The sequence below is a fragment of the Lactuca saligna genome, chromosome 1 (genome assembly GCF_052625555.1).
Source record: "Lactuca saligna cultivar CGN05327 chromosome 1, ASM5262555v1, whole genome shotgun sequence".
Classification (NCBI taxonomy): Eukaryota; Viridiplantae; Streptophyta; class Magnoliopsida; order Asterales; family Asteraceae; genus Lactuca; species Lactuca saligna.
Genome location: NC_136417.1, coordinates 133085343 through 133101235, shown reverse-complemented (window position 1 = coordinate 133101235; position 15893 = coordinate 133085343). Strand labels below are relative to the sequence as shown.

The 15893-nt window shown below is 28.2% G+C and overlaps 1 protein-coding gene across 2 annotated transcripts; it reads right to left on the bottom strand.

Moving 5' to 3' along the window:
* Positions 1-8647: 8647 nt before the first annotated feature.
* Positions 8648-15065, bottom strand: LOC145044544 (protein N-terminal asparagine amidohydrolase family protein). 2 transcript variants are annotated; one of them, XR_013681508.1, is made up of 9 exons: positions 14916-15065; positions 13898-14062; positions 13529-13593; positions 13215-13314; positions 13088-13126; positions 12578-12739; positions 11118-11290; positions 9255-9388; positions 8648-8913 (listed from the first exon to the last, which is right to left on the bottom strand). XR_013681508.1 is itself a non-coding variant. In XM_078993205.1 (9 exons), the coding sequence occupies exons 1-9, from the start codon at positions 15033-15035 to the stop codon at positions 8799-8801; spliced, it is 1059 nt and encodes a 352-aa protein (XP_078849331.1). In that variant the 5' UTR covers positions 15036-15062; the 3' UTR covers positions 8648-8798. The 2 variants fall into 2 exon arrangements, 1 of the variants encoding a protein (XP_078849331.1); XM_078993205.1 differs by having other exon boundaries at positions 9255-9374; positions 14916-15062.
* Positions 15066-15893: the final 828 nt, after the last annotated feature.

Sequence of the window (15893 nt, the reverse complement as noted above, 5' to 3'; positions counted from 1 at the left end):
GAGACTTCGCCCCTTCCCAGTTTCGGCCCAAGAGGCTTCGCCTCTTCCTAGATTCGGTCTGAGAGGCTTCTAGGTCTCGGTTTCGGTTCTTTCTTGGTTTCAACTTCTAGGTCTCGGTCTCGGTCTCGGCTTCTAAGAGGTTTCGGTTCCTTGAGAGGGTTTCGGTTCCTTGAGAGGGGTTTCGGCTCCTTAAGTCCGTTTTTCTCGTTTTTATCCCGTTTTAAGGCGTTTTTGACCCGGTTAAGGGTCGGGATGGCCCGAAAGACTATAAAAAGTTTAAGGAACTTTTGAGAGAGATTTGGGAGAGATTTCACATTCTTGGAGAGATTTCTCATACAATGAGAGATTTGGGAGAGATTTCACATTTTTGGAAAGATTTCCATACAAAGAGAGTTTTGGGAGAGATTTCACATTCTTGGAGAGATTTCTCATACAAATAGATATTTGGGAGAGATTTCACATTCTTGGAGAGATTTCTCATACAAAGAGAGTTTTGGGAGAGATTTCACATTCTTGGAGAGATTTCTCATATAAAGAGAGATTTGGGAGAGATTTCACATTCTTGGAGAGATTTCTCATACAAAGAGAGTTTTGGGAGAGATTTCATATACTTAGAGAGATTTGGGAGAGATTTGACATACGTGGAGAGATTTGGGAAAGATTCTAAATAGAGAGAGATAGAGTGAAAACGATTGAGAGAGGTTTTGTGTGTAGCATTTGTGAGTGTTCGGCTTCGCCACGCAAGGTCCGTAAACCCTGTTAAGCCTTGTTTAAGGATCTTACACACTCCCGATGAGTATGCAACATTGTTTCATCAGTTTGGCTCGCCGCGTACCATAGTTATAGGTTAAGGAGATCTAGATGTTCGCACTTTTTGATTTATGATCTCTCATTGGAATAGCGAGTTGTATAGTATTTACATAATGTAAACTCTAGTACTCACGGGCAAATTGAGTCGAACGGTTTGATTTGTTGACTTTAGTTGACTTTGACTTGACCGAAAATTGATGGTTGTCACATTTTATACTAAAGGTAACAATATAATCATTTATATAGTGTTATTTTTAACTATTGTTTCTATAAGTTATTTTAAGCTACTTATTTGTAAATTTTTAACGATTATAAAAATATCTTAAGGAAATATTTTAGTTAAATTGAGATTACAAATTAGTTTGTATTTATCACTACAATTTATCACTTTTAACTATTTACAAAATATTCTTTGGTTTTTAAAGTGGAATTGAAATTTATATTTAAGTTGACACTACAATATTATATTTAAATCAACAATTTAAGTATTTTGTCCAAACTGTTCAAAAGTTGTAGCTTTAAATTGATAATGGTTTACATAGAACAACATTTTAAATATAATAAATTAAGTAAAATATGTTAAAAGTTAAAAACATAACTTTATAAATAGAAGTAAAGATATTATTTTAAAATTAAAAGTTAGTTTATTTATGATTACACTTTAGGTTTGATATTTATTTAACCTTATTAACCAACTTATAATCATTATTAGAAAGACACTACAATTTATCACTTTTAACTATTTTCAAAATATTTTTTGGGTTGTTTAAGTTAAACTAAAATTTATATTTGAGTTGACCCTATAATGTTATATTTAAATTAGTAATTTAAGTATTTTATACAATTTGTTCTAAAATTGTATCTTTAAAATGATAATGGTTTACATCCAACAATATATTAAAACTAATAAATTAAGTATAATATGTTAAAAGTTAACAAACATAATTTTATAAGTAGAAGTAAATATATTATTTTAATATTGAAATTTATATTATATATGATTACACTTTAGGTTTGATATTTATTTAACCTTATTAACCAACTTACAATTATTATTAGAAAAAAATTGAAAAGTCATGGGAGTTTCAAATGAATGTGGTGAAAGGAAAAATGCATGAGAGTTTCAAATGAATGTGTGAAAGGAAAAAAAAATACTTCCTTTATAAGTATACTAGGCGAATGTCCGCACGTTGCACAGAAACACTTATATAGTTGAAGTCTTTACAAATATATGTTTTTTTTTAATATAACAACAAAGTTGTTGTTAAATTTGATATAATAATTTTTATATTAAATTGATATAATATATTGATTATTTTGAATTATATGATAATATATATTATATACATCTATTATAACTTCATTATCTCAATCGTTTGAATGACTTATATCCGCGAGTTACACATGAATGAAATTAAATATAATATATGGTTTAATGTTATTTATAGTTGTTGTAATTGTTAATTAATTTTTTAAAATTTATTTGATAAATGTTTTACATTCTATTATTATAGTTATTTAAAACATCAAACATTATTCTTTGATTTTAAAGGAAACAATATAATCATTTATATAGAGTTAATTATAACTATTGTTATTGTAAGTTATTTTAAGCTACTTATTTAAAAAATTTTAACAATTGTAAAAATATGTTTAGGAAACATTTTAGTTAAATTGAGATTACAATTTAGTTTTTGCATTTATCGCTACAATTTATCACTTTTAACTATTTAAAAAATATTCGTCAGTTTTTTTAAGTGGAACTAAAATTTAGATTTAAGTTGACATTGTAATGTAATATTTATGTTAACAATTGAAGTATTTTATCCAAATTGTTCAAAAACTGCAACTTTAAACTGATAATGATTTACATATAACAACATATTAAATATAATAAATTAAGTATAATATGTTCAAAGTTAAAGACATAACTTTATAAGTAGAAGTAAAGATATTATTTTAAAATTGTAATTTAGTTTATTTATGATTACACTTTAGGTTTGATATTTATTTAACATTTATTAACCAACTTATAATTATTATTAGAAGACACTATTATTTATCACTTTTAACTATTTACAAAGTATTCTTTGGGTTGTTTAAGTTAAACTAAAATTTATATTTAAGTTGACCCTTTAATGTTATATTTAAATTAATAATTTAGGTATTCTATACAAATTGTTCCAAATTTGTATCTTTAAAATGATAATGGTTTACATCCATCAATATATTAAAACTAATAAATTATGTATAATATGTTAAAAGTTAAAAAACATAACTTTATAAGTAGAAGTAAATATATTATATTAATATTGAAATTTAGTTTATATATGGTTACACTTTAGGTTTAATATTTATTTAACATAATTGACCAAATTATAATTATTATTATAAAGAAATTGAATAGTCGTAAGAATTTTAAATGAATGTGGTGAAAGGGAAAATACAAGGGAGATTTAAATGAATGTGGTGAAAGAAAAAATATTTCTTTTATAAGTATATAATGACTAGGGGCGAATATCCGCGTGTTGCACAGAAACACCTATATAGTTGAAGTTTTTACATATATATATATATATATATATATATATATATATATATATATATATGTGTGTGTGTGTGTGTGTGTGTGTGTGTGTGTATATACATACATACATATATATATATATATATATATATATATATATATATATATATATATATATATATATTTGTAAAAACTTCAACTATATAGGTGTTTCTGTGCAACGTGCGGACATTCGCCCCTAGTCATTATATACTTATAAAAGAAACATTTTTTCTTTCACCACATTCATCTGAATCTCCCATGTATTTTCCCTTTCACAACATTCATTTAAAATTCTTACGACTATTCAATTTCTTTCTAATAATAATTATAATTTGGTCAATTATGTTAAATAAATATTAAACCTAAAGTTTAACCATATATAAACTAAATTTCAATATTAAAATAATATATTTAGTTCTACTTATAAAGTTATGTTTTTTAACTTTTAACATATTATACATAATTTATTAGTTTTAATATATTGATGGATGTAAACCATTATCATTTTAAAGATACAAATTTGGAACAATTTGTATAAAATACCTAAATTATTAATTTAAATATAACATTAAAGGGTCAACTTAAATATAAATTTTAGTTTAACTTAAACAACCCAAATAATACTTTGTAAATAGTTAAAAGTGATAAATAATAGTGTCTTCTAATAATAATTATAAGTTGGTTAATAAATGTTAAATAAATATCAAACCTAAAGTGTAATCATAAATAAACTAAATTACAATTTTAAAATAATATCTTTACTTCTACTTATAAAGTTATGTCTTTAGCTTTTAACATATTATACTTAATTTATTATATTTAATATGTTGTTATATGTAAATCATTATCAGTTTAAAGTTGCAGTTTTTGAACAATTTGGACAAAATACTTCAATTGTTAACATAAATATTACATTACAATGTCAACTTAAATCTAAATTTTAGTTCCACTTAAATAAAACTGACGAATATTTTTTAAATAGTAAAAGTGATAAATTGTAGCGATAAATGCAAAAACTAAATTGTAATCTCAATTTAACTAAAATGTTTCCTAAACATATTTTTATTATTGTTAAAAAAAATTAAATAAATAGCTTAAAATAACTTACAATAACAATAGTTATAATTAACTCTATATAAATGATTATATTGTTTCCTTTAAAATCAAAGAATAATGTTTGATGTTTTAAATAATTATAATAATAGAATGTAAAACATTTATCAAATAAATTTTAAAAAATTAATTAACAATTACAACAACTATAAATAACATTAAACCATATATTATATTTAATTTCATTCATGTGTAACTCGCGGATATAAGTCATTCAAACGATTGAGATAATGAAGTTATAATAGATGTATATAATATATATTATCATATAATTCAAAATAATCAATATAACTTCATTATCTCAATCGTTTGAATGACTTATATCCGCGAGTTACACATAGATGTATATAATATATATTATCATATAATTCAAAATAATCAATATATTATATCAATTTAATATAAAAATTATTATATCAAATTTAACAACAACTTTGTTGTTATATTAAAAAAAACATATATTTGTAAAGACTTCAACTATATAGGTGTTTCTGTGCAACGCGCGGACATTCCCCTAGTATACTTATAAAGGAAGTATTTTTTTTCCTTTCACACATTCATTTGAAACTCTCATGCATTTTTCCTTTCACCACATTCATTTGAAACTCCCATGACTTTTCAATTTCTTTCTAATAATAATTGTAAGTTGGTTAATAAGGTTAAATAAATATCAAACCTAAAGTGTAATCATATATAAACTAAATTTCAATATTAAAATAATATATTTACTTCTACTTATAAAGTTATGTTTGTTAACTTTTAACATATTATACTTAATTTATTAGTTTTAATATATTGTTGGATGTAAACCATTATCATTTTAAAGATACAATTTTAGAACAATTTGTATAAAATACTTAAATTATTAATTTAAATATAACATTATAGGGTCAACTCAAATATAAATTTTAGTTTAACTTAAACAACCCAAAAAATATTTTGCAAATTGTTAAAAGTGATAAATTGTAGTGTCTTTCTAATAATGATTATAAGTTGGTTAATAAGGTTAAATAAATATCAAACCTAAAGTGTAATCATAAATAAACTAATTTTCAATTTTAAAATAATATCTTTACTTCTATTTATATAGTTATGTCTTTAACTTTTAACATATTATACTTAATTTAGTATATTTAAAATGTTGTTCTATGTAAACCATTATCAGTTTAAAGCTACAACTTTTAAACAGTTTGGACAAAATACTTAAATTGTTGATTTAAATATAATATTATAGTGTCAAATTAAATATAAATTTCAATTCCACTTTAAAAACCAAAGAATATTTTGTAAATAGTTAAAAGTGATAAATTGCAGTGATAAATGCAAACTAATTTGTAATCTCAATTTAACTAAAATATTTCCTTAAGATATTTTTATAATCATTAAAAATTTACAAATAAGTAGCTTAAAATAACTTATAAAAACTATAGTTAAAAATAACACTATATAAATGATTATATTGTTACCTTTAAAATCAAAAAACAATGTTTGATGTTTAAATAATTGTAATGATAGAAATTAAAACATTAAGCAAATAAATTTTAAAAAATTAATTAACAATAACAACAACTATAGATAACATTAAACAATATATTATATTTAATGTTATTCATGTGTAACTAACGGGTAGAAGTCATTCAAAAGATTAAGATTATACAGTATAATAGATGTATATATCATCATATAATTCAAAATAATCAATATATTATACCAATTTAGTATAAAAATTATTATATCAAATTTAATAACAATATTATTGTTATATTTAAGAAAAAAGATATATATTTATAAACACCTTAACTATATAGGTGTTTATGCGCAACGTACGGGCATTTACCTGGTTATATTTATAAAGGAAATATTTTTTCTTCAACCACATTCATTTAAAACCCCTAACTTTTAAACTTCTTTTTAAATTAATACATTAAATCTAATATTATTGTAATTTTAAAATTAATTCCCTATTCTCAATATAATATATTTAGTTTGTTAATCTAAATATGATGTTAAATTTAAAACATAATTTTTATAATATATTCAAAACCTAATTTTTAAAAAGTACAAAAGTATAAATGGAAAAACTAAATCAAAATGTCAAATTAACCAAAAAGGGCTAAATTTTACTTTTTATAATAATGATATTTCCTCAAAATAAATAGTCTAAAATAAATTAAAAATGATAAAACTGCAAATTTGGTCCTTGTGGTTTCCAAAAACCTTTAGATAGGTCCAAAAAGTTTCCGGCTTGCACCGAAGGTCCAAAATCAAGGTTTTTCATTGTTTTTGGTCCAAAAAAACTTGAAAAGTCGATTTTACCCTTTTTCATTTCTTTTTTCTATTTTCTTTATTTATTTTGGTATTTAAATAATTAAGAAAATCAAAAATAAAATCTTACTCAACACACACACACACTCTCTCTCTCTCTCTCTCTCTCTCTCTCTCTCTCTCTCTCTCTCTCTCTCTCTCTCTCTCTTTCTCGTAACCTAACCCAGGTTTATTCTTATTCATCTTTAAGAATCTTCCACAACTCCATCGACATACCCATCCCTTTGATCATCATCTTGTTAATCGAACCCCACCATTGGTCCCATAAACACACAGTGAAACCCCCTTCCCCTTCAATAACACACTACTTTATCATCTTACATAAGTCAAAATCCAAAAGCCAACAACAAATCGTTTTTCAAAAGAATCTTCGGGTTCCAATCAAAGATAAACCCCAACATAATGACCTGTGAAATTGAAGGAGTAACAGAGAAACCCCAATGGTGCATCTCAACACTATTCTTTAGCAGGGGCTACGGAGGTCCGATGAACTGAGAAAAGGTGCATCTCGGAACCTTTTATGGTGAAATTGGTAGATTTCAATGAAACTCCAATCTGTATAGAGAACTAAGATGTTCACATACATCAAAAGAAGATGGAAGTCGATGTATGTGTAACAAAGAAACAGAGGTAAGTTTGAGTTTGGAATCAGATTCGATGTATTTAGGTTTTGTGGATTCCATATTTGGTACTAGATAATAGATTCCAGGTGGGGTGATTCAATGATGAGGAGAGAAGGAAGCAAAGATCAATTCGATGGTGGTGTTTGATTTTTTTGATGAGTTACTAGTGGTGGGTTATGTTATCCGATGACGAAAACCACCAATCGCCGTGATACCCTCTGGGAGAGAGACATTGACTGAGGTTGAGAGGGGAAATGTTAGTCAGAGTTAATTAGAAGGCGTCGATAGGTGACCTAAATGTTGCAGGTTCTTGATTTCTCTTTATGGTGCTAAAATTTGTAAACTGGTGGAACAAAAATCAAGTCTTGGAGGTGAGTTTGTTGGAGTTAGCCCAAATGTTGTAGGTTCTTAATTTCTCTTCAGATTCTTGAGACTCCGACAGTTCCCAAGCTGACCTGGTATTTTTCTAGTGAGGTTGTCGGAGTTTAAAATCAGGACTTGGAGGTTACCAATGGAGATGAGATGGGAAGTTCTTCAGTTAAGAGAGAGAGAAAGATAGAGTAATAGAGAGAGAGAGAGAGAGAGAGAGTGTGTGTGTGTGTATGTTGGGTAAGATTTTATTTATTTATTTATTTTAATTATTTAAATACCAAAATAAATAAAGAAAATAGAAAAAAGAAATGAAAAAGAGTAAAATCAACTTTTCATGTTTTTTTGGACCAAAAACAATGAAAAACCTTAATTTTGGATCTTCGGTGCAAGCTGGAAACTTTTTAGACCCCATCCAAAGGTTTTTGCAAACCACAAGGACTAAATTTGCAGTTTTGTCATTAAAAATATTAAAAGTTTAAATAAAATATTAAATATAAAACATGTATCAAAAAATAGTTTTAAAATTCATTAAAAATAAAATGTCTATCTAAAATGAATTTATTTTTATTTTCATGAATAACAACTATTAAGATAATGCGACTTTAAATAGAATAGTATGATATCTATTATTTGATACTCATAAATCCATTAGAAAATAATTTCGTATACTCATTTTTGATAATGCATATCATTTATTTAAAATACTTAGAATATTTCATAATAAATTAGTTTAAGAATTATTAATTTAAACTTACTAACAAGTATATATTTATTTTAATAACATATATTTATCAATATTTTAATTATGTTGCGCAACGCGCGAAATATCATCTAGTAATTCAATAATTAGGTGAGTTTTTCAGGTACAATGCCTTAATAAGGAAATGGAATGATGTAATAGAAAGAAATACAAGTAGGATGCTATATCACACAACTCAATAACAAGTACATTGCTAATTCTTGCAATAATAAGTCATTGATCCCAACTATCTTTCCGATGACAAGGACCAATTCCCGCTTTCAATCCTCTGAAATACACGCGGCAGCTTTGAAGGAAAAGTTTCTTTCCAATCTGGGTGTTGAATTAGATACTCCCATACCCTAAAAGAAGGATTCCAGTAAATAAAATCCAATAATTACAAAGATAGAATTTAGCTATCAAAAATAGGAAAACAGGTTCTATTACGTTTGGCATGCATTGGATTGAGACCGATGACAGTGGAAACAAAATTGCAATTTTGTCCCACAAAGGTGGAACAAGGGACCTACTCTCCATCTCTTGTTTGTGCAAAGGATGTAAATGCCCACCTCTCTCCAATTCCATCACGTGTAAAAAACACTATGTATGCATACATGCATGCACACATACACACAAACATATATATATATATATATATATATATATATATATATATATATATATATATATATATCGTATGTACCTTTTCTGAGTAGCAACAAAATCTGGGCCCTCTGCAGAAGGTGATGTTGAAGTAGTAAGAAGAATTTCCAGATCAGAACAGTGTCTCATAACCGAGGCAAAACGTAATTGCTGCATGGTCCTGTTAATAACAACCTACTTTCATTTAATTGTGAATTAAAGCATCCTACTTTCATTTCTTTCATATATCACATCATTGGACTTTCTGTTTTTTTCTAATTATTTGGAAAAAAAAAAAAAAAAATCTACCCAACTATAGCAATGTACTTCCACTTTTTCCCTTGTTAGGACATTATACTTTGAAAAACCTATCATACTAAAGCAGTGAAATTTGTTTTGAATTTGAATTGCATTGCTATAATTGGGTAGATTTGTTGTAATAGAAAGAAATATAAGCAGGCTGTTATGCTGAACACATCAATGAAAATTCATTGTTATTTCTTGCATTTAACCTTAATATTTAGGGGGTGTTTGGCTTATCTTTTTGGAAGCCAAAAGTCCTTTTGTCAAAAGTTACAAAAAGACACCATTTTCTGACTTTTCCAAAAAGTCACTTTTCCTTATATAAAAAATAAAAAAGTAGCTTTTAAAATGGTTTTACCAAACATCTTTTGCATTCTATCTTTTCCAAAAAGAACTTTTCGCCCCTCAAAAGATAAGCCAAACACCCCATTAATTAGAGGCTCATAATTATTTTTATTTGTTATCCTTTTATGTGTATGTGTGATTGTGTGGAAATATTACTAGCCACAACTTTTGCTTTTACCATTATACCATCTTCCATACTTCATATTTCAAGTTTAGAAATGATATTCTCCAAGTTCAGTACTTTGCATGGAGGCTAAATGCAGGAAATGGCAATCTACTGTCATTTATTTGTGTATTATAGCATTCTACTTTCATTTATTACCTTATTAAGGCATTGCACTTTCAATTATTTTCTTATTAAAGCATTGTACTTTAAAGAATCTACCCACTTTCATCTTTTGTCTTACTAGGACATTATACTTTGAAAAATCTATCCAGCTATAGTCAGGTAGATTTTTCAAAGTACAATACTGTAATAGGAAGAACAAGAAGTAGGATGGTGTAATAAACAAATCAAGGGAAGCAGGCTGCTATTTCTTACATTTAACCCGTTTGCACGGTTGTATATAATTTTTTAAAGGACATTTGCAAATGAAAACACCCAGAAAAAAATAATAATAATGATAATAATAATAATAATGAATGAATGAATAAGAAGCAGTTTAAAAGGCCATAATGCATGATAAACAAATAACTAATTGATTATTCTAAGATTATTGTTAGGTAAGGAATTGTTAACCGGGGTGTTAGGTTTTGTGTTTCAAAACAAAAAACACTTTTTGGTAGAAATGCTTATTATAGCTTAAATGAAAAAATATTTGGATTAACTTATGTGGTGGCAAGAAGCTTTATATTCATAAAATGACTAAAAGGGGCATCAGCATGGAAAGAGAGAAGGGAGGGAAAAGAGAAAGAGAAAATTCACAAAAGGTATTATATTCATTTTTTCTCAAAAAGTCATGAGGACTTAGGAGGGAGTGACTTGTTGAAAACTCCTTGTTAGAGGAGGTGAGAAGCTATTTTGTTTAACCAAACACTCTTTTTAGCTTATTGACTTTTTAAAAATGAGAGAATATATTGCCAATGGAACTGGGACTGGGATTAGACAGACAAAAAAGTGTAAAAAAAGACATCAAAGATAGCCCTAGAAAGCCACTTACAGGACATGAAAAGCTTTCTAGAAGGAACTATTGTGGATGATGAGGTGAAACACAGTACTAGTTGTGAAGTTGTTGTGTTGTGCTGTGTTGTAGGAAGAGAAAGAGAAAAGGTTTACCAAGAAAAAGGTGGGATGAGGAATCGATCGGTTTGGGTTTGATATGTGTCTAGTAAGCGGGGCGGCCCATGCCCAAAGGAAGCACCTAAGCGGATCCTCCGAATGATTTCATCGGGACATCTTGTGCTTGCATCAAAACTGCCTGGGACAACTCTACCGTTTGATGTCTCCACCTGAACACACACACACTCTAACTATTAATATATTTATAAATAAATTAAAAAAACCTTTCCCTTTACTACAAAGTCTCCACAGAGATAATAAACGTTTTTGAAACAAATGGAATCTTAGTCTGTTTAATAACAAGAAAATATAAAATTGAATTCCATCCATTTGTCAACCAAATCTACTCTTAAATTCCAGTTAAGGTAGCATCTTGTAAGCGGGACAGGGACAGAGTAGAACAGGACTCAACAAATTATATCTATACTACTCTTTGTTTGGTAAAACTAAGAAGAAAACAACATATTAGTTTCAACAAAACCTTGATCAGGTAATAAATATTTAAATCCAAATTACAAAAAGTATAATTATTCTGTTTCTTTAACTTTAACCAAGCATTAAAAAATGGGAGATGAAAGCAGAGAGCCAGAGAGGAGGAAAGGAAGGGAAGTGTACAACTACAAACAAATGAACTCAACTAACTGCTAGAAAAGAAACAAATCGGAATGAACTCACATCGGAGAGAGAAACCTGGAAGATGTAAGACGGGTACTTTTTTTATCCGATTTTAGTTCCAAACCAAACTAAACACAATTAATCATAAAAAAGAAGGGATCTTAGTTCCCCTTTCTATTTCTTCTTGCCAACCAAAAACATGACAATTTTCAATTTCTTTGACTACCATCCAATATATATATATATATATATATATATATATATATATATATATATATATATATATATATATATATATATATATATATATATATATATATACACACACACACACACACACACACACACACACTAGCCGTTTACCCGCGCCAAGCGACGGGTGTAACAATGGTGGTTGAATGCTGAAAGATGAATTAAACCCTAAAAATGGAAACGTCAGCGATATATATCCAAGATTTGTGAACAGAAATTGCGAGATTTGGGGAAATACGGAGATAAGGAATGAACCGGGTCAAAATAGCCTAAGAATAGGGGATAAGAGATTTGACCTTTTCAACTGTTGACCATATGTACTCTACTGTTTTTGTAATGCATAAATTGATTGTACAAATGCATTGTATGTTTGTACTGACTTAAAATTCAGCATTTGACCAAAAATGCTTTATAAGGTAATTAAGATAATTAAGATATATATATATATATATATATATATATATATATATATATATATGTGCGAATGGCCAAACATTCTACCCCTCTAACACTTGTGGATAGAATAGAATCGTTGCTACTTGAATCTTGTTCATTGCTATACTTGTTTTTTTTTTAAAAAAACAACTAACCAGTAGCCCGTGGAAGATTGGATATGCATTTCCCTCAGAGTCCCATCTTGTGTTATGTTTAAGCACTTGAAAATTTCGGATTTCAAACTTCACCTTGCTTTCTGCCAATTTCTCTACTATTTTCATACACAGTGGGAACGAATATCCCGTATCATCATTTCCCTGCTCCAAAATACATATATGTAAAGTAAAGTAAAGTAAAGTAAAGGTGAGAGGACCTACTATGTATTTATTAAATAGAATACTGATGTAACCCTCTAACAAAAACGGCTTAATGCAACGTACTTCCATTTCTTTCTATTTCAACATTGTGTTTTTTATCTACCCAATTATAGCAATTTTATTTTTCTTATTAGGACATTATTATACTTTAGATTTTAGGTTTTTATTTGGAGAACAAAGTACAGCAGTGTTGTAATAGGAAGAAGGATGCTATAATAAATAAATAAAAATCAATGCTATTTCTTAAAATTTAAAGTTAAAGGCAATGTAGAGGCTGTTGAACCAGACTTGAGGAGCAGAATCCTCAAATGCACCAACTAGATGAACCTGTAATCACGCATATAAGCAGATTTAACAAGATACTGAATGAAATATCTGATTAAAAAAGAGCTACAAGGTTATACGAGGACATTACATCCAAAATAGCGTCATCATCACTATCTGAAACTAATGACAACATCTGGGAGAGGCCAATATCAACAACCTTTGGAGAATCCAAATGGCCAATAGACGTCCTGCAGGTCAAATTAGAAATTAGCAAAAAAAAAAAGTAATGAAGATGCTAAGGCTGTGTTTGTTACACGGGAAGAAGGGTATTTACGTCTTTTGCACATACATTAACATTAGGTGGGCTTGGGTGGGACAAAAAAATTGCAAAATCGGTCCCAAACAGTAGCAAACAGATATGCTATCTTTTGAGTCAGAGAAGGAAATGAAATGGATTCTTACATGCCGCTTGTGCAATTTCTAATGACAATGCCAACACAGGTTGTTGCTTCATCAGTGCCAACAAGCTTCATAATCAGCACACAAGTGAATCAAATGTTAAATCTAAAGCTTATTTTAAATAACAACAAAGCTCCATTATACACTCCTAGAAGAGTTGACGTGTTGATGTTTATACTAGAAACTGAAGTTGTCATTCTTTATGATTTATAGTCCAATTTCCAAAAGTAGAAAATACCTCTTTTCCAAAAAAGAAAGTCGAGTCTTTTGTAACAAAAAGGAAAATGTTTGGAAGCAATAAACTGAATACATAGAAGAAGATGGTGGAAAGGCCAGATTCAGTTCAGTAAGAAGCATACAAAAAAAAAATACCTCAACAAGTGAAGGATCTGCAGTAGCATATTCTCTTTGAAAGACATACACACATTTAGCTTGTGATCCAGATTCTTCAGAAACCGAAAATTTCTTTTCTGGTATAGCACAGAATGTGCGTGAGGCAGATACCAAATCAGGATGCTCCAGTAATGCAATTACACCCTACTCATTATTGCAAGTTTCAACAGTTAAAAAAAAAAAAAAAAACAGAAAGTAATGCATCAAGAATAGAATATCATTAGACCTAGTTTGTGCCTGAATAACATGTTTGATAGCCACATACCTACTTAGATTTCAACCTTCTTTATCCTAGGATAATGTAACATGTAGAACATAATTGGTTACTACAACATATAATCCCCAAATCTTTCAGCCTAAATTAGATATTATGGACTGGACCTTTTAAAAACCTGGAAAAAGTAGGCCAAGTTGCTTATAATATATTAGAGATACCCCACCCCCTTCATCCAGAATACACAATGCATTCCATGTATCATTGCTAAAGAAAAAAGCTTGGAAACTACACTAATTCCTGTCTTATAAAAATCCTATACTGGATACAAGGATGGAAAATCGAAGGAACAAAGCAGTCTCAAAGGTACTAGTTCTATGGTCCAATGCTTACCTGGGAAAAGTATCATAGCTTGCAAACCATGTGGGCAAATTGGGGTTTTTGTAATCGTCACAAGGGGGTCATTTTTGTTTACCATCTTTCACATAGTAATACACACAGACAGTTGCTCTCTTTGATATCCATTTTATTTTTATGCCCTCGATCTACGTTTTGCTTATCAAAATTTCAATCCGTGCAGCAATAAAAAGAAATCCAACTGCACCTGCGTGTACCATTTATCTCTATCCGAACACGTAAACCGATTCACGTTCAAAACTAACTAGATAAGTTGATTTCAACATTAAACAATCAATTTTTCTGCGTAATCATCATAACAGTTTGGTTTTACGAATGATGCTGTATAAATAGGAGAAAAGATGCAGATCGCAAACGGGAAATAACCTCAACTGGAGATGAATCTGACAAAAATCGAACTCCATTGACAAAAATCATGATCCGTACACGAAAACACTTCGTGTTGAAACGTTCTTTTGTTATCACTCTTGAAGGTGACACATTCATATGCTTATAAAGCCCTCAGGTCACTGTTGTAATAGCTGTTCAAAAAGAGTCACTGTTGTCATTGTCAGCAAAACTAGCAATCGGAATAATTATACTTTATCATAAGAAATATTCATAATTAAATATAAAGTATATTAATTATAAGAAATATTATATAATTAAATATAAAATACGTTAATAATCTCTATTATAAAATATATTTTGAATTTAATTAAGATAATATTTTTTATAATTAACACTTTTTATATATATCCTTATGGTACATATTAAAAAATCTCTATTTTATTATAAAAAAGAAAGTCAGATAAAAGAATAAGAAACCAAACAAAACAAAATTTTCCTTTTGTGTTTCTAAATTTTAGAGAAGTGGAAGAAAAATTAATCACTTTGTTAGGAGTAAAAGTGATCATTTTACTTGATTCCTTTAATGAAACTCATGAACACCAATTTCTTTTATTTTTTTCTTATTTACACCCATTTCCTTTCTTTTTTCTCGTTAAGTTGAACTCGGGAATTGATAGTTATTCTATTTAGAATGATCCCTGAAGATGGTCCACCATATAGTAAGATTTAGAACGTCTTGCTTTATTATGTAGGTGTGATTTTACTTCATTCTTTTAATGAAACTCGTGAATACCAATTTCTTTTATTTTCTTATCATTTCCATCTATTTCCTTTCTTTTTTTCTCGTTAAGTTGAACTCGGGAATTGATAGTTATTCTATTTAGAATGATCCCCCAAGATGGTCCGCCATATAGTAAGATATAGAACGTCTTGCTTTATTATGTAGGCGGTGTTGCATTTCTCATTTGGGTCACTTGTGATTGAAGTTCCCATTTGAACTTTGTTGAAGAAAAT